Here is a 24,909-nt window from a genome sequence, read left to right on the forward strand (position 1 = left end):
CCCCACTTAGCTATTACATTCTTTCTGTTTCTTTACACATACTAGAATAAGATCCAAGTATCTTACCACCTACGTTTTACCTGGCTTAACAGTTTGTTGTGCATTTCTTTTAGGAAATCTTTCTTGAGCTCTCTGTTCTTAATCATCTTTACGGAGTTATGTGTCTTTGTACTTCTATGATATTCTGTTCATATCACTGTTACTGTACTTACCACATATTTACATTGCCAGTATGATTCTCTTGCAAGATTTTGAATGCCTGATGCCGGTAACTGCCTTTTACTCTTTTGTAAAATACTTTGTTTCATCAGGGAGTCAACTTGGATATTCTCTCTCCCTCCGCCCCTCCCCGTTTGAGCACTCTCACTCTTTTTCTCTCTTTCAAATAAATAAATTTAGGGGTCGGGGGCAGATCTAAGCAGGAGAAGAAGATCCAGCAAGTGAGAGTGAGAAAAAGTGGTCAGAGAGCTAAGGAGAAATTCAGGCAAAGGCAGTGTCCTAGTAACTAAGGACGTTGTCCTTGACTGAGTGATCAGCAGTATTTGATGCTGAAGGAACATTGAGCAAGATTAGCACTGGAAAGTAGCCATTGAATTTAGTGACAAAGAACTAAGGTCACCATCTTGGCAAGAAAAATGTCTGTGAAATGGTTAGATGATAGCCAGATTGCAGAAGGTTGAGGTGCGTTCCTACCAGAAATACACAAGGGTTCCAGTTTCTTCACATCCTTTTCAACATTTGCATTTTTGGGGTTTTTGGCTTTGATGTAATAGCAATAATATAATAGGCCTACAGCTGTGGTACCATACCCAATGGGTGTGATTGATCTCCTTTTTGAAATGAGGTTTGGGACATTGAAAGGGCATAGAAAGTGGATTGCAGACTGTATGTTTGTTTGTTTTTATGTAGTGGTTAATGGGGTTTTTTGGATGTGTAACAAAAAGTAAAAAAAAAAAAAAAATTGTATTTCAAAACCAGTTGATATAGCAAAAGCGGTGCCCAAAGGAAAATCTGTAGCTGTAAATGCCTGTGCTGAAACAGATCTCAAATCAGTAACCTGACTTTAAAGAAATAGAAAAAGAAAAGTACTAAACCCAATGCCATGCTAGCAAGAGGGAAAGAAAAATAGAGATTATAGAAAAATGAAGTAGAAAACAGATAAACAATAGAGCCAATGTAACCAAATGTTGGTTTTTTAAAAGATGAACAAACGTGACAAGCCTTTAGGTAGAATGAAAAAGAAGGTTTAAATGCTAAAATCAGAAATGAATGTGGGGACCTTTCAGGAATAAAAGGATTGTAAGAGAGCATTGTGAACAATTTCTGTCACATTGTCTTATTGAAAAATGAGCAAAGGACTTGAATGGATAATTCTCTAAAGGAAATATACGAATGGCCAACAAACTCAGTGAGATTCTCATTAGGGAAATGCAAATCGAAACTGCAGTGAAATGGCACTTAACATTATTAACTGAGCATTTTATTATATTAAGTTTAGCTATAATTTTTTAAAAAATGCAGGCAACCTGGAAGTCTCAGTCAAGTAAGCATCTGACTTTTGATTATGACTCAAGTCATGATCTCAAGATGGTAAGATAGAGCCCCATTGCAGGCTACACATTCAGTGGGGCATGTGCTTGAGATTCTTTCCCTCTTCTTTTCCCTCTGCTCTCTCTCCCAAGATAAATCTTTTTTTATAAAATGAAAATAGCAAGTGTTGGCAAGGATGTGGTGAAATAAGAATCTGTTAGACATTGCTGGTGGGATTATAAATGGTATAGCTGCTGTGTTAATGGTTCCTCATTAATACATAAAATAACCATGTGACCCAGTGGTTCTATTCCTTAGTTCTATAACCAATAGAATTGAAAACAGACGTTCGAATGAAAACTTGTAAGCAAATGTTTATGGTAGCACAATTCACGTTAGCCTAAAGATTGAAACAATCCAGGTGTCCCTTAATAGATAAGTGGATAAACAAGATGTGGTATATTCATACAATGGAATATTACTCAGCCATAAAAAGTAATAAAGTACTCATACACATACTGCCACATGGATAAACCTCGAAAACATTGTGCCAAGTAAAATAAGCCAGACACAGAAGAGCACATATTGTATGATTCCATGTGTATGAAGTATTCAGAATAGGCAGATATATAGAGGTAATGCAAATTAATGGTTGACATGGACTGGGGGGAAGAAGGAGAGAATGGGGAGTGCCTGTTCATTGCGTAGAGGGTGTCTGGGGTAATCAGAATGTTCTGCAATCCAATATGGTTTCACAACATTGTGACTATACTAAATGCCACTGAACTGTGTACCTTTTTTTTTTTTTTAATTTATTTCACACACAGAGAGAGATCACAAGTAGGCAGAGAGGCAGGCAGAGAGAGAGGAGGAAGCAGGCTTCCTGCTGAGCAGAGAGCCCAATGCGGGGCTCAATCCCAGGACCCTGGGATCATGACCTGAGCTGAAGGCAGAGGCTTTAACCCACTGAGCCACCCCGGCGCCCCAGAACTGTGTACCTTTTTAAATGCTTAAAATGGTCAACTTTGTTATAAGTATTTTACCACAATTAAAAAAAAAAAAGCTGTCAATACAACAAGGAGTCACCTGTTTGGCAGACTAGCAGTAAATCTGATGACCGGTGATATTAGCATAATTTGGAAGTTATTGTACATTCTTATAAATAAAAATTTTCCTGGGAAATTTAAGAAGTAAATACAGTAGGTATCTCCATCTTCCTTTCTTCTGAGTTACTTGGTCAGAGGTTAGGTCTAGGAATCTCTATATTAAGGAAACATTATAGGTGATCGTAATACAAGTTGGCCCCCAGCAGCTTGTTCTTGTCAAAAATGCAGTGTTACACCATCATATATGGTACAGTCTAGGGTGCCAAATATTTTAGGCTTCATACAGAAAAGTTTTTTACTCTTTGTGCTTTTATTGTGAGAAGCAAGGAAACAAAGGTGAGATGGCCAAATTAGATTTTGTGTGTATGTGAGAAAACAGTCTAGAAGTTCAAAACTGTTCTCTATTCTCAAAATTTTTTTTTTATTTTAAAGATTTTATTTATTTATTTATTTATTTGACAGCGAGCGAGAGAGGGAGAGATCACAAGCAGGCAGAGAGGCAGGCAGAGAGAAAGAGAGAGGGAAGCAGTCTCCCTGCCGAGCAGAGAGCAGAGAGCCCAATGTGGGACTCGATCCCAGGACCCTGAGATCATGACCTGAGCCGAAGGCAGCGGTTTAACCCACTGAGCCACCCAGGCGCCTCTCTATTCTCAAATTTTTAAGTGAATTTGCCTTTAGTAGATAAAGGTTGTTTTATCTTGTAACTTTGAATTTTCCTAACCACACCAGCATACCTATCACATATTTATTCCAGTGCTTCTACAATGTAAATTAAGAAGGCAGAGGTTGCTTTATTTATGTATGCTTTATTTATGTGAAATAATTATCAGATTTAACATTTGTGGTTCTCAAATTTCTAAATAATTTGATTTCAGTAGAACTGAAATTTCTGAAAATCAGTGATGTAGAAATTTGAGATTTACTTTGCATCATGTGCTGCTATGTTTATGTTGCATTTATGTTTATGTTGCATCATAAAGCTGCTGTGTTTAGAGGGCAAACCATTTCACTAGAGAGTAAGTCCAGCTGCAGTGTAGTAATTTAGCATGGCCTTTTTATAGGTCTGTTTTGATGAGATTAAGTTTAGAGACCTTAATATTGAATGCTGCATACCAGAGGGAGCACTTTGCTTACTTAGTTCTAAGGCTAATGGACTTAATTTTTTAAACTTCCAATTTTTGAGGAGTACTTTAAAGTTTGATATAAAATTTTTTTCTTAACCATTTTTAGGCCCTCCAGGCCTTCGAGAAGCTATTTCTATGTCCTGTATAACCAACGGGAGTGGTGCAAGCAGAAAGCCAAGCCACACCAGCTCTGTTGCAATTGCAAGAAAAGAAACTCTTTCATCTGCTGCTAAAAGGTATCCATTTATAAGGGAAAGAAAAGCTAACTTAAAATTGTCTGGAAGTGATAATTCATTCTACTTTTGAAAAACAAATGAAATAGAGCTGTATGGAATTAAAGTGAGCATGTCCTTTGAATTCTTTAACTATGAATGTAGACACCCAGCCTATTCTTGGTTTACATTCATGTATTTATCAAGTTGTGTGAAGAAACTTTGCATTCTTATTAAATGTATTTTTGTTTCCTGGTTTGGTTTTGTTTTGATAAACATTTGTTGATGAGATATGCGTCACTGTATTTAATTATATAAGCAAATTTTCTGTAGCAGGCAGTGCATTTGTGATACAGCAATTTTTAAAGGAGAAATAGAATCTTTGGTATCTAAGTAGGAGGCTCAACACTATTATAACTTTTATTCCTTAACCATGACTATAAAATTACAGCATAATTCAAAATATTATAATACTGTGTGGTGTGTTAGGGGATGGTAGATAGGCAGGCAGTAGAAATACTGCAGGAAAAAAGTTTCAGTAAACTACAGATTTACATTCTATATGTTCTTTTCATCAATAAGTTAATCTGTTGTTTCAGTAAAATTGCTTACAGAATTTTTCCACTTTTATGTAATTCCTAGCAAATTATCCCATATAGAATTTGGAGAGACCATAAGAGATCAGCTACATAATCTTACAACTGTTTTCTTCAAAGAGTAACTGAGGAAATACCTCAGTTAAATGAAATAATATTTAAAATATACTGATAGAAAGTGGTTGCCTTAATTAATGTCAGTGACTAAATTATTCATCAGTGTGGATTTAATAGTTGTTAACCAAACATTGGCTATAGGAATGGTAAGGAAACAACAAGATCTTTAGGCATTTTATTTTATTTTTATTATTATTTTTAAGATCTTTTCTTTTTAAGTGATTTCTACACCCACCATGGGGCTCAAACTTACAACCTTGAGACCAAGGCTCCACGACTGAACTAGCCAGGCGCCCTGATCCTTAGGCCTTTTAAAGACCTTGTCCAAACTATGCCAAAATGTATTGCATAAGCTTCCCTTTTAGGAGAAAAGGACAAATTATAAGAAAACAAATGCATTGTGGAAATCTTTTAATAAACTCCTCATATTTAATAATACTTTGCGTTCAGCCCATTTTCTTATGTAACTGTAGTTCTCTACATTTATCAGTTTATGTATAGTAGTAACTCAGTAATCTTAAGACCAGCTGGCTTTTTACTTTATGATGCAGAGGCTCTGTACTTTGCTTTTAACCCCTACGAGGAAAATCTCTTAGGTTGTACCAGGCCCACATAAGACTGGTGGCCTGTGCATTCAGGATAGTTTGAAGACCAACAAGAAAGAATTTCTAACTCTGTTTTAAACTTCAAAGTTAGTTTGATATTTTTGAAGTAGAACTACATTTCTCAGCACATACTTTGAAAAACTGAATAATAAATAGGCAGTTGGGGGCTAGTCTGAATTCAAGGTATCAGAACTGAACCAGACTAAATGTCATTTTAAAAACTATATTTTAGGGGCGCCTGGTGACTCAGTAGGTTAAGCGTCTGACTTGGTTTCAGCTCAGGTCATGATCTTATGGGATAAGGGATGGAGCCCCTTGTTGGGGACTCTCCTGAGCTCAGCGGGGAATCTGCTTGAGCTTCTCTCTTTCTGCCCCTCTCTGCCCCCCACCATGTACATGTGTGCACTCTCTCTCTCAATTTAAAAATTATATTTTAGTATTTTTAACTTTTACTATGTGATTGTATTTACTATGTATATTTGTTTAAAATGTTCTTAAACATACTTCCTTGTAGATTATGCACCTTATAGTCAAATTATAAAATGTCCTTTGGTTAAGAACTATAGACAGTTGATAGTTTTCTGCCTTTTCAACCATGGAATTCAGATCTTGATTCCATCTGGTTTATAATATTGTCAAAAATGTGCAATATAAGGACTCTTATCCAGTGATTGGGAATGGCAAGGGCTTCGTAAATTAAGAGTCAGAAGTGCAGAATCACAAGAATTTGTACGTAAATATCTTGACTATTTTAACTCCAAATATATTCACATAGATTTGTCAATTTTTTAATGAAAGGCCGAGATTCCCACCCTCTTTCTGATTGTGTGTCTGATACGATTCCTTGTTGACTATCTTGCATAAATACAGCCATCAAATATTTTTTATAATGGTTACTTTCAATTTTAAGACTGAGTAAGAAATTTAAAACTCTGGCAGAGCAAGAGTTTTTAGAACCCATTTCTTTCTCTTACTTTTTTCCCCTTAACTTTGCATAATTGTCTCACTTACATAAAATTTAATGGCATTTTTTTTTTAGTAATTCTATTTTATGGCGTCTTCCAGAGCATTCAACTTAGTTTTCATGGAAATTACAGTTCTCTTTTCTACACGTATTTTGTAAATTTTCTTTGTACTTAATTAATTTATGTAATTAAAATAATCAGTGCAATGGCATAAACAGGTTCTGAATTGGTGGGAGGATACCTACAATTCCTGGTAAATTTAAAACTCAACTGGCCAGAGGAGAAATACACAGAAGAAATGGGAACCAGAATAATCTACTAAACATAGGGTTTTGTATGTCTTGCTTATAATACAGTATGTTTTACAGAGGTAATGGGAAGTGTCACTGATGCTCTGATTTGGGTAAGTTGAAGTCAGTTAAGAGAGCTGCTGTTGTTCCCCAAAATATGCCAAGATGGCAAAATGCATTGGGCCATTTTGGTCCCAAAACAGTCTTCATAGGATATATTGCCATAAAATTCTTATAAATTCTTTACTGAAGATTTTAATAGCTTCCAGAATTTTTAAAGAAATAGTTTCATCATTAAATGAAAGCAATGTAAATTATATTAGTTGTATGATTTAGTATTTTGAATTCCATCGTTTGAAATATCTTTTTTTTTGTTTAAATATGTGTTGTTCCATGTTATACTTTATTTTACAGTGGTACAGAAAAAAAGAAAGAAAAACCACAAGGACAGAGAGAAAAAAAAGAGGAATCTCATTCTAATGATCAAAGTCCACAAATTCGAGCATCACCTTCTCCCCAGCCCTCTTCACAGCCTCTCCAAATACACAGACAAACTCAAGAAAGCAAGAATTCTGCTCCCACCAAAAGGTTTTAACTGTCCCTGAGTACAGAGCTAGGGAATGGTTGTAATGATACCTAAATTCTGTGACTTGAGAAAAGCTGTCTATCCATGGATTCCAAGAGAAAAGCCTAGTGGCTTCCCCCTCACCACCACTTCTTTGTTGCTAAAATCTGTATTTTAGCACTTTGGAAAAGAAAGATTTAAGGTCAAAATTTCTCAGTTAAAACTGGAAAAAAGAAAACCTCAGTTACAAACAGTGAATGGAAAGCCATTATTAATAACCTACTTTAATATCAAACAACATTTTTATAATAAAATTACAAAATTTAAGGTATGCATAAATTTATAACCATGGACAGAAAATTGCCATTTGTAATTATCCTCATCATATTTTGGCATCATTACAACCTTGAACTTTTAAGGGCCCTTCACAAATGGCTCTTCATTGTGACTGCATCACAGTTTCAGTTTTGGGTTTTGGGAGGATAAGTTCTTGCTTAAGTAGAGAAATAAATCCATTTCACCGGTCTTTCCTATGCTAAAGGCTTGCTTGAGGGCTTCTCTCTGTGTCTGTAATAATTAATATTTTAAAGCTATGAGAGGGGGAGAAGGGAGAAACATTCTAACATTGTGTGTGAACCTAAATTAGGGATCTAAACCTGCATGCTGGGAGTTCAGTGCTACACCTGTCTTGTAATCAGATATTTAGACCAACTGAAAATGAAATTTGCCTGCTATAGAAATGCTGACTCAGGCTTTATGATTAGGTATAGATATATTTTATTCATCATACTTCTGCTTGGAAATCTCAGGAAAGTTTAAACCATTCCCCCAGAACTAACTAGGATTTTAGTAAAATGACAGCCATTCCTCAAAAATTTATAATATATTTTTATTTGCTCAATTTAATATTCTGCCTCAAATCCCTAATAGAAATTTGGGAAAACAAACATTCTCCATTTGATTGATGCATGGTTAACTTCTAAAAAATGATTTGTCTGTGTGTCTCACGCAGATTCTTATGCTGTCTGAATGGTTTGTAATTTTTTTTGCCTGGTCTCATGTTGAGTTTTTCTTGGATATAATTTATTAATGTTATGTAACTTTGGATTGTGTGTGGTTAAAGGTGGCTTTTTAATAATCAATCTCTTTAAGATTCTGATTTGACTTGGTATCTTCTTTGTCCCAGATCTTTTTTTTCAGCTTCTTAAGGTCTCCTGGAAATGCGCTTGCCATTCTAAATTGCTCTTTGGATATACTTTTGCAAGAAGTATTGGAGACTGGATGAGTGGTAGGATAGTTAGCAATGCAGCTGAAAAATCATTTAGTAGTCAATAATTTCATTTATACATATATAGAATCATTGTTGATAATACAACCCTCTTGTGTTAAGTCATGTTTATTTCTGATCATGGGGAGAAATTATCTTTAAAGGATGTCACAAGAGTTTTACCTTTAATCCCACATTTTACTTTGTGTCATTTGTACCATATATAATCTAATTACACGAGAATATAAAAGATGAAAATAGCAGCTTTGTAATAACTCTGAAAAAGTACAGGTTTTTTCACAATCTCACAGTTTCACAAATTATGAGAAGTATTTTACTCTAGGATTTAAGCATCTGTGTTTTTTTCTATCAACAAAAAGTACAGATTTATTTTTTAATCAAATAATATTTCTTCTAGTGAATCTTCTGAATAATAGTGAACATTATAAACAGATTTGGTCATTGCCTTAACTCCTTCACTCATCCAGGCAGAGCCTTTCAACTAATCCTTCCTTCTCTTTTCTGGATTAGCTTTAAGGAAATGTTTTGCTGTTTTATGTTGTGTTTAAGCTGTCAGTTACATGTCATTGCTACTCATAGAATCTTTCTCTAAGAAATTAATATGTTTCTTCCAGCATAAAACGACCACCGACAGCTGAAAAGTCACATAATTCATGGGAAAATTCAGATGAGAGTCGTAATAAATTATTGAGAGCAGTTTCAACATCAAAATTAATATCAAAAGTCATAAAAAATACAGACAAGTAGGTATTACACTTTCTTAGTTATATCTGAAAATTAATATTTCTGTGACTGTCATGCTTGCATGGATAATTATATGCCTGCTTTGGATCATTTTTTAAAATCTATATTATAATTTATATTTTTTTTGTTCTAAGTCTCCTTTTTCTTTTAAGTGTCCCAAAAAAAAGAAAGAAAGCTATCTTCCTGTTAATGTTCCCCACTCAAACAATAAATCTCTATATTCCCCTAAGATTTCAGTGATTTTTTTTTTGTAAGTTCTTTCTCTGCTTTCACTATTCAGGTATCTTACGGAATATTCATTGTTTTCTAAAACAGTATATGTTGGGGGGCGTCTGGGTGACTCTGTCAGCTAAACGTCTGTCTTCAGCTCAGGTCATGATCCCAGGTCTCCAGGATCAAGCCCTGCATCGGGCTCCCTACTCAATTGGGAGTGTGTTTCTTCCTCTCCCTCTGCCCTTCCTCCCCACTCATGCTCTGTCGCTTTCTCGATAAATAAAATTTTTTAAAAAAAGATGTATATATCAAGAGCTGAGACCAGTGACAAACTTAAAAATACCGATGTCTGAATTTCACTTCTAAAGATTTATCTTGGGTGTGGCCTAGACATTGAAGCTTTTACAATTTCTTGAGGTGATTCTTAATGATAAGCAAGATAAAATTATAACATAAATATCTTTGAATTTTTTTTGTAGGCATAAAGATGTCATCATCAACCAAGGTATTTTTTTATAATCTTTTTCTACACCAGTTAAATTTTTGCTAATTTTTAAGCATATTGTCTTGTTTTATTCACTGTACTTTATTAGCTCATAATAATCAAAGAGAAGTTCATTTATTATAGTCATTTAAGAAAATGCCCAGTTTTTATTGTAAGATTTGTCATTTTTGTCTCAACCAGCAAAAATGTCAACCCGTGAAAAAAACAACCAAGGTAAGAATAAGCTACACAGTTGGTCGCCTTCTAAGTTAATTTCTTACTGGATCTCTTATTTGGCTTTTCATTATTTATACTATCTGACTTCCTTTTAATATAAGAAATAGGATAATTTGGACTACTGAATCCAACTATTTTTCTAAAAATCCATTTTATTTCTGTGAGCTCTGAAGTTTCATGGTCAGCAGTAGAGATAAATATGTCTTTATGAAGAGGTATAAAATAGTAAAGAGAATTTCCCCCTTTTTAAAAAACAATAAAAGTTGCACTGAGAAAAGCCATTTAAAAGATTGATAAATTTTAACTTAATTTCCTGTCTTGCCAACTTCATTGCAAATAATCACTCATTTCTTGAAACTAAGACTGAATATATAATGAGTCTAGCAAACCCATTTCCTCTTGAATTTTTCTTTTATATTAATTGTAATTTCTGGCCACTTGCTGTTGTTGGCTTGTTCTGACCAAAAAAGGAGAACAAACTTTATATAAATGTGTACTTAATTTAATTGCAAAGTAGGTAAGTTCTATTTCATCAGTTTTACATTCTCCTTAGATTGCCTGCAAATTTAATTGAAGCATGCTGTTCTAAATGAAAGCATGTCCTTTCTGTGCATGCTTTTTATAGCTCATTTCTATGTGTCATAGTTATCTTTATTTTCTGGGTTATTAGATACAGTGTGGTTAAAATTTTTGTTAGAGATTAACTTGATTGCTATGGATTTTTACTTTTTTAAATTCTAATAAGAAAAATATTTGTAATCTTTGGATCATTTGTTTTTACATAGGAATTCTAAATGAAGTTAATTTTTGCTGTCATTCTTCTATAGTTATGTCATACCGTCTCCCTTTTTTTATAGTTAAGCATATAGCTTACATAATGGTTGAAAGGGAAAATGAAATTTTATTTATAAAGACAATTATTAGATATCAAAACATTTTTTAAAAATAGAGGTAACGATAAATAGTGGAAAAAGCTGTGGATAGAGAGTCTCTGTCTAGAATTTGGTCCTGACTTTTCTGCATAATAGCCTTGGGGCCTAGGCAAAATGATAGTGTCTCTGAGATAGTTTTCTAATCTGAGAATAGTACGTGTAAAGCTTAGTTCACATGACTGCTGAAGAATGAAGTAATGTATATGAAAGCACTTTAGGGTGCCTGGGTGGCTCAGTCAGTTAAGTGTCTGCCTTCAACTCAGGTCATAATCCCACACTTTGGGCTCTATGCTAAGTGGGGAGACTGCTTCTCTCTCTCCCTCTGCCCCTCCCCCTCCACTCATGCTCACTTTCTTTCAAATAAATAAATAAATAATTTTTTTAAGATTTTATTTATTTATTTGAGAGAGAGCATAGGTGTGAGGAGGGGCAGAAGGAGAGGGAGAAGCAGTCTCCCCTCTGAGCAGAGATCCTGACTTGGACCTCAATTGCAGGACCCAGGGATCATGATCCTAGCCAAAGGCAGATGCTTAAACAACTGAGCCACCCAAGTACTCCATAAATAAAATCTTTTTTTTTTTTTTTAAGAAAAGCACTTTAAAAATAGGAAACACTGTAAAACTATAAAATGGTGCTATTATTATTATTATTATTATATAATTTGAGCTAAAGCTCAAATTTTGTAAGATCCTTGTACAGCTGCCTGCCACTTTCTCATGTTGTGGTATGTTCTTTGGAAGGAAAAAGGAACATAAGATTAGTAGATAGTAAGTGAGTGTTTTGTATTGGTGACAGTTTTCAAAGTCATTTAGGTAAGCAGACAAAATATTTAAGAGGGAAGGATTTTGCTACAGAAGCATCACTAAAGCAGGGTTTTAGCCAGTATCTAGGAGGAAGGATTGAATGAAAAGCTGGAAAAGGTTATAGGAAAATAAATACTGTTAAAAGAATTTTAACTCAAAAAGGTTGTCCCACATGTTAGAATTTAATAATATCAAGTGTTGTTTGCATGAAGCCTTATTTTTGGAATAAGAGTCCATTATTTTTCCAGTTTAACCTGCTATATTCTGTCTGGATATAGACTCTGTCACTAGATTGTACGCTCATAGAAAACTTTTTTGTGTTTCAGCTTGTGAGGTAGTTGAGGCCTGGTAGATGGATTCTAGATGGTTTAAGAGATGAGATAGGTAGAGTATGGGAGGTAAGGAACAATGAGATCTATCTATGAAGAGTAATGGGGAATGGGGAACATTTGAGGTGGAGGAGATGTGTGGAAAAGAGTAAGAATTTTGGATTTCAGCTTCTATAAGACTTAATCTACTTGTAGAGAAGTGTAGCACACAACGTAGTATCAGTGTTTAAACATGTATTTTGGAGTCCGGAGACCAGTTCCACCATTTACTTAGCTGTGTAACCTCGAGCAGGTTATTTTACCATAAGTCTTCGTTTTCTTATTATTGAGACAATCATAAATCCTCATAGAGTTAATATAAAAGTTAAAGATAAAATATAGTACCTGGGGGCCACCTGGGTGGGTCAGTGGATTAAAGCCTCTGCCTTCAGCTCAGATCATGATCCCAGGGTCCTGGGATCGAGCCCCACCATCTGGCTGTGCACTCAGCAGGGAGCCTGCTTCCTCTTCTCTCTCTGCCTGCTTCTCTGCCTACTTGTGATCTCTCTCTGTCAAATAAATAAATAAAATCTTTTTTAAAAATGTAGTACCTGGGACATAGTACCAAATAAAATTTAATTATTGATATATGTGAATCTGACAGTAAAATTTTGCACTCAGATGTGTGGATTAAGATGAAAAGATAACCGTTAAGTAGATTATCTTTATTTAATATAAATTGTAGATATATTTTTAAAGTTTGTATTCATTTTGCATGGCATATTTTACACCACATTTTCTTATAGTTATTAATCCAAAATACCATTTTTGGACAATCTTTTAAAAATATGATTTATTAATTTCTTTAGCTCTTTTTTGACAATGACCAGTATGACTTGCTCCAAGCCATCTGCTTTGATTTGGGAAGAAGACTATTTACATTTGGTACATTTAGGTGAGTGGTAGCAGAAAAAGCTTGACCTGAAGGACCTGTATCCTTCAGCCACAGCAGAGTACAAGAAGAGCTATAAAACTGCGTATTTTGATCAGTACTTAGGTAGAAGGAGAGAACTGTAGTTGAAAGCAAGAGGAGGTGGAGTGGAATGGGATGTACACAGGACAGTCTGAGGCTAGGTGCGGAAGGAAGGACAGCTTATATCACCAAAAAGAGACTCTTACTGAGTTCAGTCTTTACCTACACTCAGATACTGAAACATGAATCTCATTTCATCACTTTTCACCCTAGTTCTGTTGGATTCTTCTCCAACTGTAAGAAAGACTTAGCACATCAGGTTAAACTGTGAATAAGTTTTCTTATAGGGTTATTCATTATTAGATGTAGTATTTAGGATCTAATATAGTACTATTCATTTGATAAGTTACTGATAAAGTTTTTTGAGCTAACTTTGGGGACTATAAGCACCTTTTGTAAAATTATCTATTGTGGAAAATAGGTAACTATCTGACACATTTTATAATAAAATTAGTATACAGTCTATAAACTCATCCTTATGGTAATCAAGTAGATTACATCTTTTTAATATGAAAAATAAGTGTCATATGTCCTCCTTTCTAGAGGAGAACCTGAATGTCTTCAAATTATTGCATGTTACTGGGTTTTTTCCAAACTTAAATAATCTTAAATCCTTTTTCTCTGGTAGCATCTTGTAGCATTGTTTAGAATTAGTACATAGTTAATTAGTCTGGTCATGTTGAGAGCCTGAATAACTCAGACCCCCACTGGAAAGAAATATGCTTAATTGAGGAAAAATCATTAATCCTCAAATAGCTCTCTTAGTTCCTTTCACAGTGTTGCCTCACAGCTCTAATCTTAGATGCATTCATGCTTAACTACTAGATCAATGCAAGAACTATAGGTGTGTTTAGATGAGAGAGCAGTTATTATAATATCTTAAAGAATTGAGAAGTGTCTCATGCTAGCTATCTAAAAATGACTGTAGGTGAAAAATACTTTAAAAGTCACTAAAAGTCATTTTGAAATATATGCTATGTAAAACACAGAAGTAATTTGGTGTAGCCAAAACATTGTTAAAATAATCTGAAAATACTAAACTCGTTTACAAAATTGGAGAAAGGGGGAAAAAAACCTGACTAATCTTATTATTTTGACAGCCATTATTGTTCTGATACGCTTATTGTTCTTTATCAGATACACATTTTGAACATTCACTCTTTTAACAAATATTTATTGAGTGCTTATTTTGTCAGGCCCTGCTCTTAAGCACTTGGGGATAAGCACTTGACAGTCTCTGCACTCTGTGGAACTTATATTCTACATAATAATAAAAAAATAATATTTAATGTGTCAGGAGGTAATACATATTAAGAAATAATGAGAAGAGTAGAGAATTGCTATTTTACATAGAGTGGTTAGGGAAGACATTTCTGATAAAATGACATTGAACCACCTGCAGGACATGAGTGAAATATATGGATATCTGGAGAAAAGAACTTCATAAGCAGAGAAAACTGAAAGTACACAAGCCCTGAGGTGAGAGCTTTCTTGCTGTGTTAAGGGACAGCAAAGAGGTCATTGATTATAGTGTACATACAATTTTCTATTTGTTAATCATTACATTTATTAAATACAGATTTATTCTAAGTAACAGAAGCTTCATTAGGCACCTCACTTGGGAAGGGGAAGTAAAGTGTTATGGCAGAGTCCAAGAATAAGATGTTGAGACATAGTTAGGGGTGAAATGACCTGCCCATACAAAGTTTAAAGAATCAGAATCCTCAATAACTGAAATTATGAGCATGAGTTAGGAATTTGCCAAAGGAAATTATGGGGAAAAAAATGAAGTATTGTTCATCTGGGAATAAAGTTTTCCCTATGACTCTGAGACCTTGGACCTCAGTTTCCTCACATACATAAGGCTTAGACTAGATGTCACTAAGAGTCTCTCTTAATAACTTTTTAAAGCCCTTTCTTGCAGCAAATAGAAAATGGAAGACAGCTCCCCATAGCTTAACTAACTTGCTTTTAATTTATGTCTTTTGTTCATGCCATGTATTGTTTTCTGTCCTGTTGGCTGCAGGCATGTTTTGTCCTAAAACCTGATCACACCTCTGTAAACTGAGCATTGTATCTGAAAGAACAGCTAAAATTTGTCTATAAGAGGATAAAGGATAGCAGTGATCTAATGACACTGTCTCTGTTGTGTTACCTACTGGGAGGGAGTATAGACCTGCTAAGATGGTATGCAGTTTGAAACAAACTAAAAAAGCCAAAAGCCCTTAACTGAGCTACAGATAGAATTTATCCCTGTTGTTACTAAGATGGTATCCAAAACTTTGCAGTTCCCGAATTTAGGAAGAAGTATGCTAGCTTTAAGTCTGTTCTAGTGTGAATGGGCAGAAAAGGCAGGAAACCGGGTATTATACTTCCAAAAAATATACTCACTTCAGAAATTTAGATATTGAATCATTTTAAATGTGCAACATAAACATTACTTGTATCCCTAGGAGTCTGGGCTTTGTCCATGTATTCTCTGTATTTTAAAACAAAACTGATAGGGTTTCTCTTTGGGAAATGTCCTTTTGGTTTTTGGTTTTTGGTTTTTGTTTGTTTTTGTTTTTTGTAAGTCCTATGAAGCAGAGATTCTTATTTCTTGATGTTTGATGTTGTTGTTAGCAGTCTTCTAGATTAAAATATGTTTAAAGGCTATCCCATTATTATTATTATTTTAATGTAAACAATCCCAACTTTTAAGAATATGTGTTCCTGGGGCACCTGGGTGGCTCAGTGGGTTAAGCCTCTGCTTTCAGCTCAGGTCATGATCTCAGGGTCCTCCGATTGAGCCTCACATGGGGCTCTCTGCTCAGCAGGGGGCCTGCTTTTCCCTCTCTCTCGCCTACCTCTCTGCCTACTTGTGATCTCTGTCAAGTAAATAAAGAAAATCTTAAAAAAAAAAAAAAAATGAGTTCCTGGCATCCTCTTTTTCTTATTTTCAGTTAAAAAAGAAGTCCAACCTGTCCCCTTTGGACATGGAGAATATGACATTTCATAACAGAACATCCTTATCTTGTGCATATTTATTTTATTCTGGTTAAAGACTTCATCCATACTGTATTTTCACAAGCCACAGGCACAAGCTTTTTTAAAAATCTAAACTGGAAAAATGCAATTATCCAGAAAAATCTCCATTCCTCAAGCTTGTCAGTTAAATCCACTCTGTCCAGAAATGGCAGGCAATTAGACTCCATATGTGTTTCTTACTCTGTCATTTGTTACCGTTTTCCTGAAGCACTTAGAAAAGAATTCTGAAACTTGTGATTAGGCTTAGCAGAAAAGAGGTACAGTTGGTCAGTGATATATACTATGGCTGCAGAAAGAACCATAGCAAATCACATGCCATGTTCCTAAACTGTGCAATTGGTTTTCCAAGGAACAGTTTTACCAAAAATATTCTGTTGATTATTTACTTTAATAAAGCTTTTAATTTTTAAAAGACTGAAATATTTTAATATTTCTAAAAATATGTACAAATAATATAGCAAGCACATGTGTACTAAAGACCAGGATTTATTTAATCTTTACATTTTGCTTTAACTCAGGTTGTTTTTAAATAAAACATAGGGCACCTGGGTGGTGCAGTTGGTTAAGTGTCCAACTTGTAGTTTTGACTCTTAGTTTGGGCTCAAGTCATGTTCTCAGGATCCTGAGATTGAGCCCTGCATCGGACTCCACAGCTCCACACCAAGTCTGCTCGGGATTCTCTTTCTCCCTCTGCCCCTCCCCCTTGTGCTTATTCTCTCTCTCAGATAAATCTTTAATTAATTAATAAAACATTAAAAGTAAAGGTGAAGCCTCTATTTAATTAGAATTTCATATATAGGTTTTTATTGCTCCCTTGTGACCTGCTGGTTCTCTTTCTATTACAGTTAATTGAAAAAGAGAGGTGCCTGGTGGCTCAGTCGGTCCATCTTGATTTCAGCTCCAGTCATGACACCATCCCTGTTTCTGGCACTTAGCTCAGCATAGAGTCTGTCCCTCTTCCTCTGCTCCTCCCCTCACATGCTCTCACGCGCACTCTCTTGTCTTTCTCTCTGAAATAAATAAAATCTTTTAAAGAAGTGAAAAAGAAAAAGAGCTGGAGGCAGGGCATCTGGGTGGCTCAGATGATTGAACTTTGGACTCTTGGTTCGGCTTACCCCCTGATCTCATGGGTCATGAGGTCTAGCCCCCTCTCCCCCACCTTAGGCCCCATCTTGGCCTCCATGCTCAGTGAGAAGTCTGTTTGAAGAATTGCTCCCTTTGCCCCTCCCACCACTTGTGCTCCTGCTCTCCCTCTCTAAAATAAATAACTCTTGGGGCACCTGGGTGACTCAGTGGGTTGGGGCCTCTGCTTTCCACTCAGGTCATGATCCCAGGGTCCTGGGAGTGAGCCCCGCATCGGGCTCTCTGCTCAGCAGGAAGCCTGCTTCCTTCTCTCTCTCTCTCTCTCTCTCTCTCTCTGCCTGCCTCTTTATTTTTAAAAAATTAAATCTGACTTGATATATTCAGATAAAATTTTTTTTAAAACTTTAGTGCTTAAAATAACTTTTCCTGGGAATATAAGTGAGTCATTTGAGACAATTTTTAAAATACAACCATAACAGCCGTATTTTACGTAATTCAGAAAAGTTTTCAGCAATATTACAACAAGTCTTTTGGAAGTTATATGTGTCTCATTGTTGGGCTAGACTTCTTTCCCACCTTTTCCCAAAGAAAGCCTTTTTTAGGATGAGTAAAAATAATCCAAAATGCTTAAGCAAATACCCATATCTGATTATCTTGAAGTGATTTGATGGCAGAGTTGTAAACAAAATAACAAAGAGAAATTTGATTAAATGAGATTTAGATTCAGGAAAGTAACTTCAGGTGGGCTTTTTACTGTCATTAGTGTAAGCGTTGATTAGCAGTTACCTAAGACTTGGTTATGTCTCTGTTGTAAGCTCCTAAGGGGCTAGGTTTACTTCATGTATACCTTGTTTGTGTACCCTCACCCCCACACCCCCAGCCCTGCCCTTATGTAATTAAGAATTCAGTAAAATTTACCAGCCAGTAGAAGTCTTCCTATAGAATAAAGAAAATTAAGGTAGCATTTACTATTCGGTCATATTTTTCAGACCTGGGTTCTTGTCCTAGCAAGTAAATCTACGTACTATTTGGCAAGCACTCCACCTAAGAATTTTTTAATCTGCAAAATAGGGTTAGATTATATCCTTCTAAATTCGCACCCCCTTTTTTATTTGGGGATCTACATTTTATCTATTTTTATAGCTAGACCCTTGGAAAGGGGTGAAATTTAGACTTTATTGTACAAATCAAGTTACTTATTCAAAGTCCAAAGATTCTTACAGATTACATTGTTTCATTGGATTTTGAAATATTAAATTATTATTACAATATAATTGGATCATTAGGACTTGAAATCTTTTGAGAATTTCTTTTTATGAAAAGATTTTAGCCTACCTAAAATGCTCTTTGTCACTTTGTACTACAAAATTATAGTCAGTATTTCTAACCTTTTGTTTCATCACCTGTTCTTGGGCTCCATGGTTTTAGAGAATGGAACTGGTAAAAGCTCAAATTAAAGTAAGATTCTCCAATTTCCGGTTTGATGGAACTAGATAGCATCACACTCCACTACATTATTGTTACATATAAAATTTAAATTCCAATTTTCAGCAAGTGGCGGGGGGGCTCTTTAGTTGTAAAGATTATAAAATACAAATAAAAGTAGATATCTAAAGTGGAAACTTTTGGGGAGAAAGATGTGTTAAAATGTAAGGATTCTAGAAGTTTAGAAGGTTTTCTATAGGCAGTACCTATTATACAAATTAGTCATAATCCAAAACCCTAAAGCTCTGCTGTTGCCTTTGAAAGCCTTTAGGTTGTTTGTTTGTTTACTCTCCAAAAGGGAGAAAGCTGTGGGGAAAAAAGCACTAGAGGAACTGATCTTAGAGCAGAGTATGCCGGGTACTAACTTCTTTCTCCAGTTTACCTTTCTTTGGGATACCTGGCTGTCTAAGTTGGTAGAGCATGTAGCTCTTGATCTTGGGGTCCTGAGTTCAAGGCCCGTGTTGGGGATAGAGTTTACTTATTTTTTTTTTTTAAGATTTTATTTATTTATTTGACAGCGAGATCACAAGTAGGCAGGCGGGGGTGGGGTGGGGAGCAGGCTTCCCGCTGAGCAGAGAGCCTGACGCGGGGCTCAATCCCAGGACCCTGAGATCATGACCTGAGCTGAAGGCAGAGGCCTAACCCACTGAGCCACCCAGGCGCCCCTAGAGTTTACTTAAATAAGTAACTTTAGTAACTAGTTATTTATATCTATTGGAATAATTTCTGCAATAGTGCTTTTCTCAGAGCACCTTAGACAACTGTCCCAAAAAGTTGGGATTAAGGAATATGAATGTCATTTTGCAGTTTAGAGCACTTTGCAGGATAGGGCAGCCTAGGGGAGATGCTAAAGTAGAAGATTGAATTAACAAGAGTAGACCAAAGGAGAAGTAACAGCAGTGAGAAGGACAAAGGAAGGAAAGTATTAACATGAAGTGTTCCAAATTTCTGCCTAGGGACATCGGGGTGGCTCAGCCTGTTAAGCATCTGACTCTTGTGGTTCAGGTCCTGAGCTCAGTCATGAGCTCGGTGGGTGGTGGGATCAAGCCCTGCTTCGGGCTCCGTGCTCAGTGTGGAGTCTGCTTGAGCTTTTCTCTCCCTCGCCCTCTGCTCCTCCTGCTTGCACAAGCTCCCCTCTCTCTCTCAAAAAAAAAGGGGGGGATCTGGGTGGCTCGTGGGCTAAAGCCTCTGCCTTTGGCTCAGGTCATGATCTCAGGGTCCTGGGATCGAGCCCCACATCGGGCTCTCTGCTCAGCAGAGGCCTGCTCCCCCGCCGCCTCTGTCTGCCTCTCTGCCTACCTGTGATCTCTGTCAAACAAATAAATCTTAAAAAAGAAAAAAAGAAAAAAATTAAATATTTCTGCCTAGCATTCACTCTTCCCAAAGTTAATAGAACAGAAATATCTTCTTTGCCTTTTGTACTCTCTGATTTTCTACTCTTAGGGTACAAAGCACAAGCTTCTGTTTGGATTATAAGTAAGCTGTATTGTCTAGTAATTGGACTTTTGAGGACCTTAGTAGTGTCTGAATAGTACTATCCAATAGAAATATAATATATAATACATATGTCATTTAAATGTTCTAGTAGCCACATTTTTTTTTTAAAGATTTTATTTATTTATTTGACAGAGATCACAAGTAGGCAGAGAGGCAGGCAGAGAGAGAGGGAGAAGCAGGCTCCCCACTGAGCAGAGAGCCCAATGCGGGGCTCGATCCCAGGATCCTGGGATCATGACCTGAGCCAAAGGCAGAGGCTTTAACCCACTGAGCCACCCAGGTGCCCCTAGTAGCCACATTTTAAAAAGTAAAAAGACACAGGTAAGAGTAAGCTTAATATATTTAGCCCAGTATATCCAGAATATCATTTTAGTGTGTGATCAGTACAAAAAAGTCATTGACGTATTTTCCTTTTTTTTCATACTAAGACTTAAAAATCTGTATTGTACAATTATAGCATATCTCAATTCAGACTAGCCACATTCTAAGTGTTCAGAACCAGTGGCTATTGTTTTGAATGCTGCAGATCTAAAACATAGTTTTAGAATAAAAATGTTTCACAAGTTCTAAATCATAAACAGAATTTTGGAACGCAGTCTAAAAACTCAGTTGACCTCTCTGAGCCTTGGTTTCCCCTTCTCTAAAAGTAGAGGGTTGGACTAGGTGAACTCAAATTTCTATGAGTTCCAACATTATATGTGTCTAGAGAAACAAACTAATAGTATTTTGGTATTGATTGTAGTATTTTTATCAATACCCTCTCACAGAATTTCTTCTTTTATAATTAAGCTGTCATTGATCAGATTTATTTAGGGGCACTTGGGTGACTCAGTTGATTAAGTGTTCAAACTCTTGATTTTGGCCCAGGTCATGATCTCAGGGTTATAACCATGCTGGGCATGGAGCCTGCTTGAGATTCTCCTTCTCTTTCCACCCCTCCTCCCTCCCTCCCTCTCTTAAAAAAAATTTTTTTTTATTGGCATAAACTTGTAAGTGGTAAAGCTGGAGTTCAAACCAAGGTCTGACTTGATCACAAATCTTGTATTCTCTCCATTATACTGTATAGCCTCCCACTCAGTCCAAGGAATTTTTACAGTGCCAAGTAAGAAATAAAATGTTGAGATTAATTACATTTCACTAAAAAGCAGCTTCATTATTGAATAATGAAAAGCTCTATGCTGTGTTTACTAATTATCATGGTAGTTTAGTAATTTCTTTTCCTCTGCTTGTTGTTCTGGAACACCAGAAGAATATAACTGATCTCATAATCTTCCTTGGTCCTATGGCCAATCCCTTCTAGACTTTCGTGGTACTGTAGTTTTACAGTGAGAAAGGCTAGAAGGTAGCATTGGGGTAAAACAGGTAAATGGACTGTAAAATCCTTTATAAGGTCAAGAAGTCTGACAGTCTCAAGAACAAGTTTGCAGTGAGAATCTATACTCAACAGTGGTTGAGGAGAAAAGAGACTCTTCTTTGACTGTATTTTACCTGATTCCCAAGGTAAAAACTGTATTCTTTATTAAAAACAAAACACAACAGTTCACAGACTGCGGTATGCAGGCCAAAGGTATGTTTTCACATGGTATTTCCTCCTTTTTTCCCCACAGGGATTAAATATTTAAGAATCGGGAGATATAACAATAAACTATAGATTTCCCATTTCTCTTAAAAAAAAAAAAAAGGGAATATCTAGCAACACTAGGCCCACATATTTCATGGACTTAAAGTAGCTACTGCCTCCCTGATGAGCATGGGGTGTGCTAGTGGTCCCAGAGTCCCAGTCAGTCATCCTGTATTCTTTTACTGCTCTCATTTGCATTTTCTGTGTGGGCCAGTAGGTAAGTCAATTTGTGACCCCTGTTTTATTTTTATTTTTTTTTAAAGATTTTATTTATTTATTTGTCAGAGAGCGAGAGCAAGCACGTGCAGACAGAGTGGCAGGCAGAGACAGGGAGAGAAACAGGCTCCCTGCCAAGCAAGGAGCCCAATGTGGGACTCAATTCCAGGACTCTGGGATCATGACCTGAGCCGAAGGCAGCCGCTTAACCAACTGAGCCACCCAGGTGTCCCGTGACCCCTGTTTTAAAGTGTACATGATGGGAGCATCTGGATGGCTCAGTCAGTGAAGCACCTGCCTTAGGCTCTGATCATATAGGGTCCCCTGCTGAGTGGGAAGCCTGCTTCTCCCTCTCCCTTCCCCTTTCTCCTACCCCCCAACCATGTGCTCTCCTTCTCTCTCTGCTCTTTCTCTCTCTCAAGTAAAATCTTTTTTAAAAAGTGTACATGATAGAATGAGAATTCTAGCTTATATGCCTATACATACTATTCTGTGGTCGGTCAATTTAAAGATTATGAAGAGGTATTATAGTGTGTTAAATCACATATGGTAAGCAGTTGCTAGACAAGGTTCAGAATGGTACAAATCATTCTCAAAGGGAAGGGAATAAATACTTGTTGAGGACCTCATATGAGCCCTTATAGTGTGATGTCTTATTTAGTGAATCATAATTGCAGGTGGTAAATAGTTAGTATCATTTTGTGTATTAGGAAAACTAGGCCAGAGTCACACAGCTAGTCATTAGTAAAGTTGGAATTTATATCTTGATCAGTCTTTTCCCAAAGCTCATGGTCTTTCCACTATAATGGATTGCCTCCCTCAATCTCAGGAATTATTCATGGTTCCTAGATTATGTATTTGGCCTTCAACATATGTACTGCCAGCTTCCAGGCAGAGAAAACATTTTCATCCTGACATGCTTTGCCATTTTTATATTAGAAAAGTTGACAAGCACTAGGTGGTTTCTTTAAAAAGCACTAGATAGTTGCTTTTACTTAGTTGCTTGTGCTGCTAAGGGTAAAGAATAATTGACAGAGGAAGCAATATGTATTCTGAGCTGTCTATTAGCAAAGGAGGACTTTTGTTTTCTTTGATGATGCTGTTCCTAAATCCATCCCTTTGCCTGGACATCTAATCTCATCTAAGTGGTAGAAACATCTGCTAATAGTTTTATTTTTTTCAATCCAGAAAACATTTATGACACATGCCTTTGATCAAAGATCCTGCGGGAAATTCCAAAGGATAGGATATCTGCCTCTAAGAATTTATATAATACATTTTTTAAGATTTTATTATCAAGTAGTCTCTATACCAGTGTGGGGCTCAAATTTACAACCCCAAGATTGAGAGTCACATGTTCTACTGATTAAGCCAGCCAAGGACCCCAAGAATTTATATTCTTTAAAAAAAAAAAGAAAGAAAGAATGAGGGAAATTATATAACAAACTGATAATGATAAGAAAGTAAACTATACAAAAAAAGGACAAGAAGATGCCAATAAAGATGACTGCAGAAAAGAAATAGTTGCAGTTGGTGATTATTTAGTTCTCATCAAGTCCAGCAATGCTAAATATCATCAGGAAGCAGAGCCCACTCTTAGGTTCAGAAGTAATAAAGACCTGCATCATGTGGTGTGAAAACTGTGGCGTGGGAGGTCTTAGCCTGTTCTTAGATCTAACCATGAGGCCAAACACAAGTGAGTAATAATAATAAAAATAACTTGAACTTCTCACCCATAATAAGCACAAACACTTGTAGACATTCATCAAGTAATTCTTCCATGGTTCTCATTATATAAACTATTGAATTATTATATATTCTTATTCTTGGTAGCTTAGGTCATTATTAGAGGCCTTAGAGTTTTATCAGCCTATGGTTGATGACCACATTTTCAGTCTCTTTCTGCTGTTTTTTCATATCCTGCCAAACAAGTTCATAATTGCTGGACACTTACTATCATTTTGTACTCAGGTCCCTTACTTTCTCCTTCCTGGTTATTTCACCATCACTGTCACCATCTACTAAACTTAGCTATATGTTGGTCGTTGGGATGCTGGGATGGAGGATGGGTGCTGTTTTTTGGTTTTTGTTTTCAAGAAACAGTCTCTTCTCTTCAGGGAAGTTTTGTTTCGTTTTATAAAAGGTACACAATAAATACTGATTTTAGACTTTAACATCTTTAGTTTTAGATTGTTGCAGATCTTATAAACAACTATTGCTTTATGTAAATCAGAGCTATCGTGGAACCTATACTGCTAATTAAAAAAATATTTCCTAGCACTCTTTAAAACTGTTAGTGTATTGTAATTGAATTAAATTGTTTAGACCTGGGGCACCTGGATGGTTCAGTCAGTTAAGCATCTGCCTTTGGCTCAGGTCATGATCCCTGCTTGGCGGGAAGCCTGCTTCTCTGTCTTCCCCTACCCCTGCTTGTGTTTCCTTTCTCACTGTGTCTCTGTCAAATAAATAAATAAAATATTTTAAAAAATAGTTTAGACCCAACCCCGATTGTTGGCACAGTTGTGAAGTGAGGGAAGTTGGTCTTCTTTCCCTTCTAGCTGTACTCAGTATATGTGGCAGAGCTCTTGTTCTCTCTCCACATCCTGACTTATGATGCTGTATGACTCCTTTCCTCATGGTGTAGTCTCAGGCCATGTTTTTTATATGTCTCATTAAACATCAGTAGGTTGGTGCGCTTGGGTGGCTCAGTCGGTTAAGCATTTGCCTTCAGCTCAGTTCATGATCCTGATGTTCCAGGATCAAGTCCTGCACTGGGCTCTCTGCTCAGCAGGGAACATACTTCTCTCTCTGCCCCTCCCTGCACTCGT

The 24,909-nt window shown here is 36.2% G+C and overlaps 1 protein-coding gene across 5 annotated transcripts in view; it reads left to right on the top strand.

Annotated features, from left to right (window-relative positions):
- EML4 (EMAP like 4) overlaps nucleotides 1-24,909 on the top strand; it is a 159,224-nt gene that overhangs the window by 78,723 nt on the left and 55,592 nt on the right. For 2 of the 5 annotated variants that reach the window (XM_045979110.1, XM_045979105.1), the window contains 5 exons: nucleotides 3,867-3,996; nucleotides 6,960-7,133; nucleotides 9,013-9,141; nucleotides 9,835-9,860; nucleotides 10,041-10,073. In XM_045979110.1, the coding sequence (XP_045835066.1) occupies nucleotides 3,896-3,996; nucleotides 6,960-7,133; nucleotides 9,013-9,141; nucleotides 9,835-9,860; nucleotides 10,041-10,073 (463 nt within the window). In that variant the 5' untranslated portion in view covers nucleotides 3,867-3,895. The remainder of the gene's footprint in view (nucleotides 1-3,866; nucleotides 3,997-6,959; nucleotides 7,134-9,012; nucleotides 9,142-9,834; nucleotides 9,861-10,040; nucleotides 10,074-24,909) is intronic. The other 3 variants (XM_045979106.1, XM_045979108.1, XM_045979109.1) reach the window with 3 other exon arrangements.

This window comes from Meles meles, chromosome 15 (genome assembly GCF_922984935.1).
Source record: "Meles meles chromosome 15, mMelMel3.1 paternal haplotype, whole genome shotgun sequence".
NCBI classification, from domain to species: domain Eukaryota; kingdom Metazoa; phylum Chordata; class Mammalia; order Carnivora; family Mustelidae; genus Meles; species Meles meles.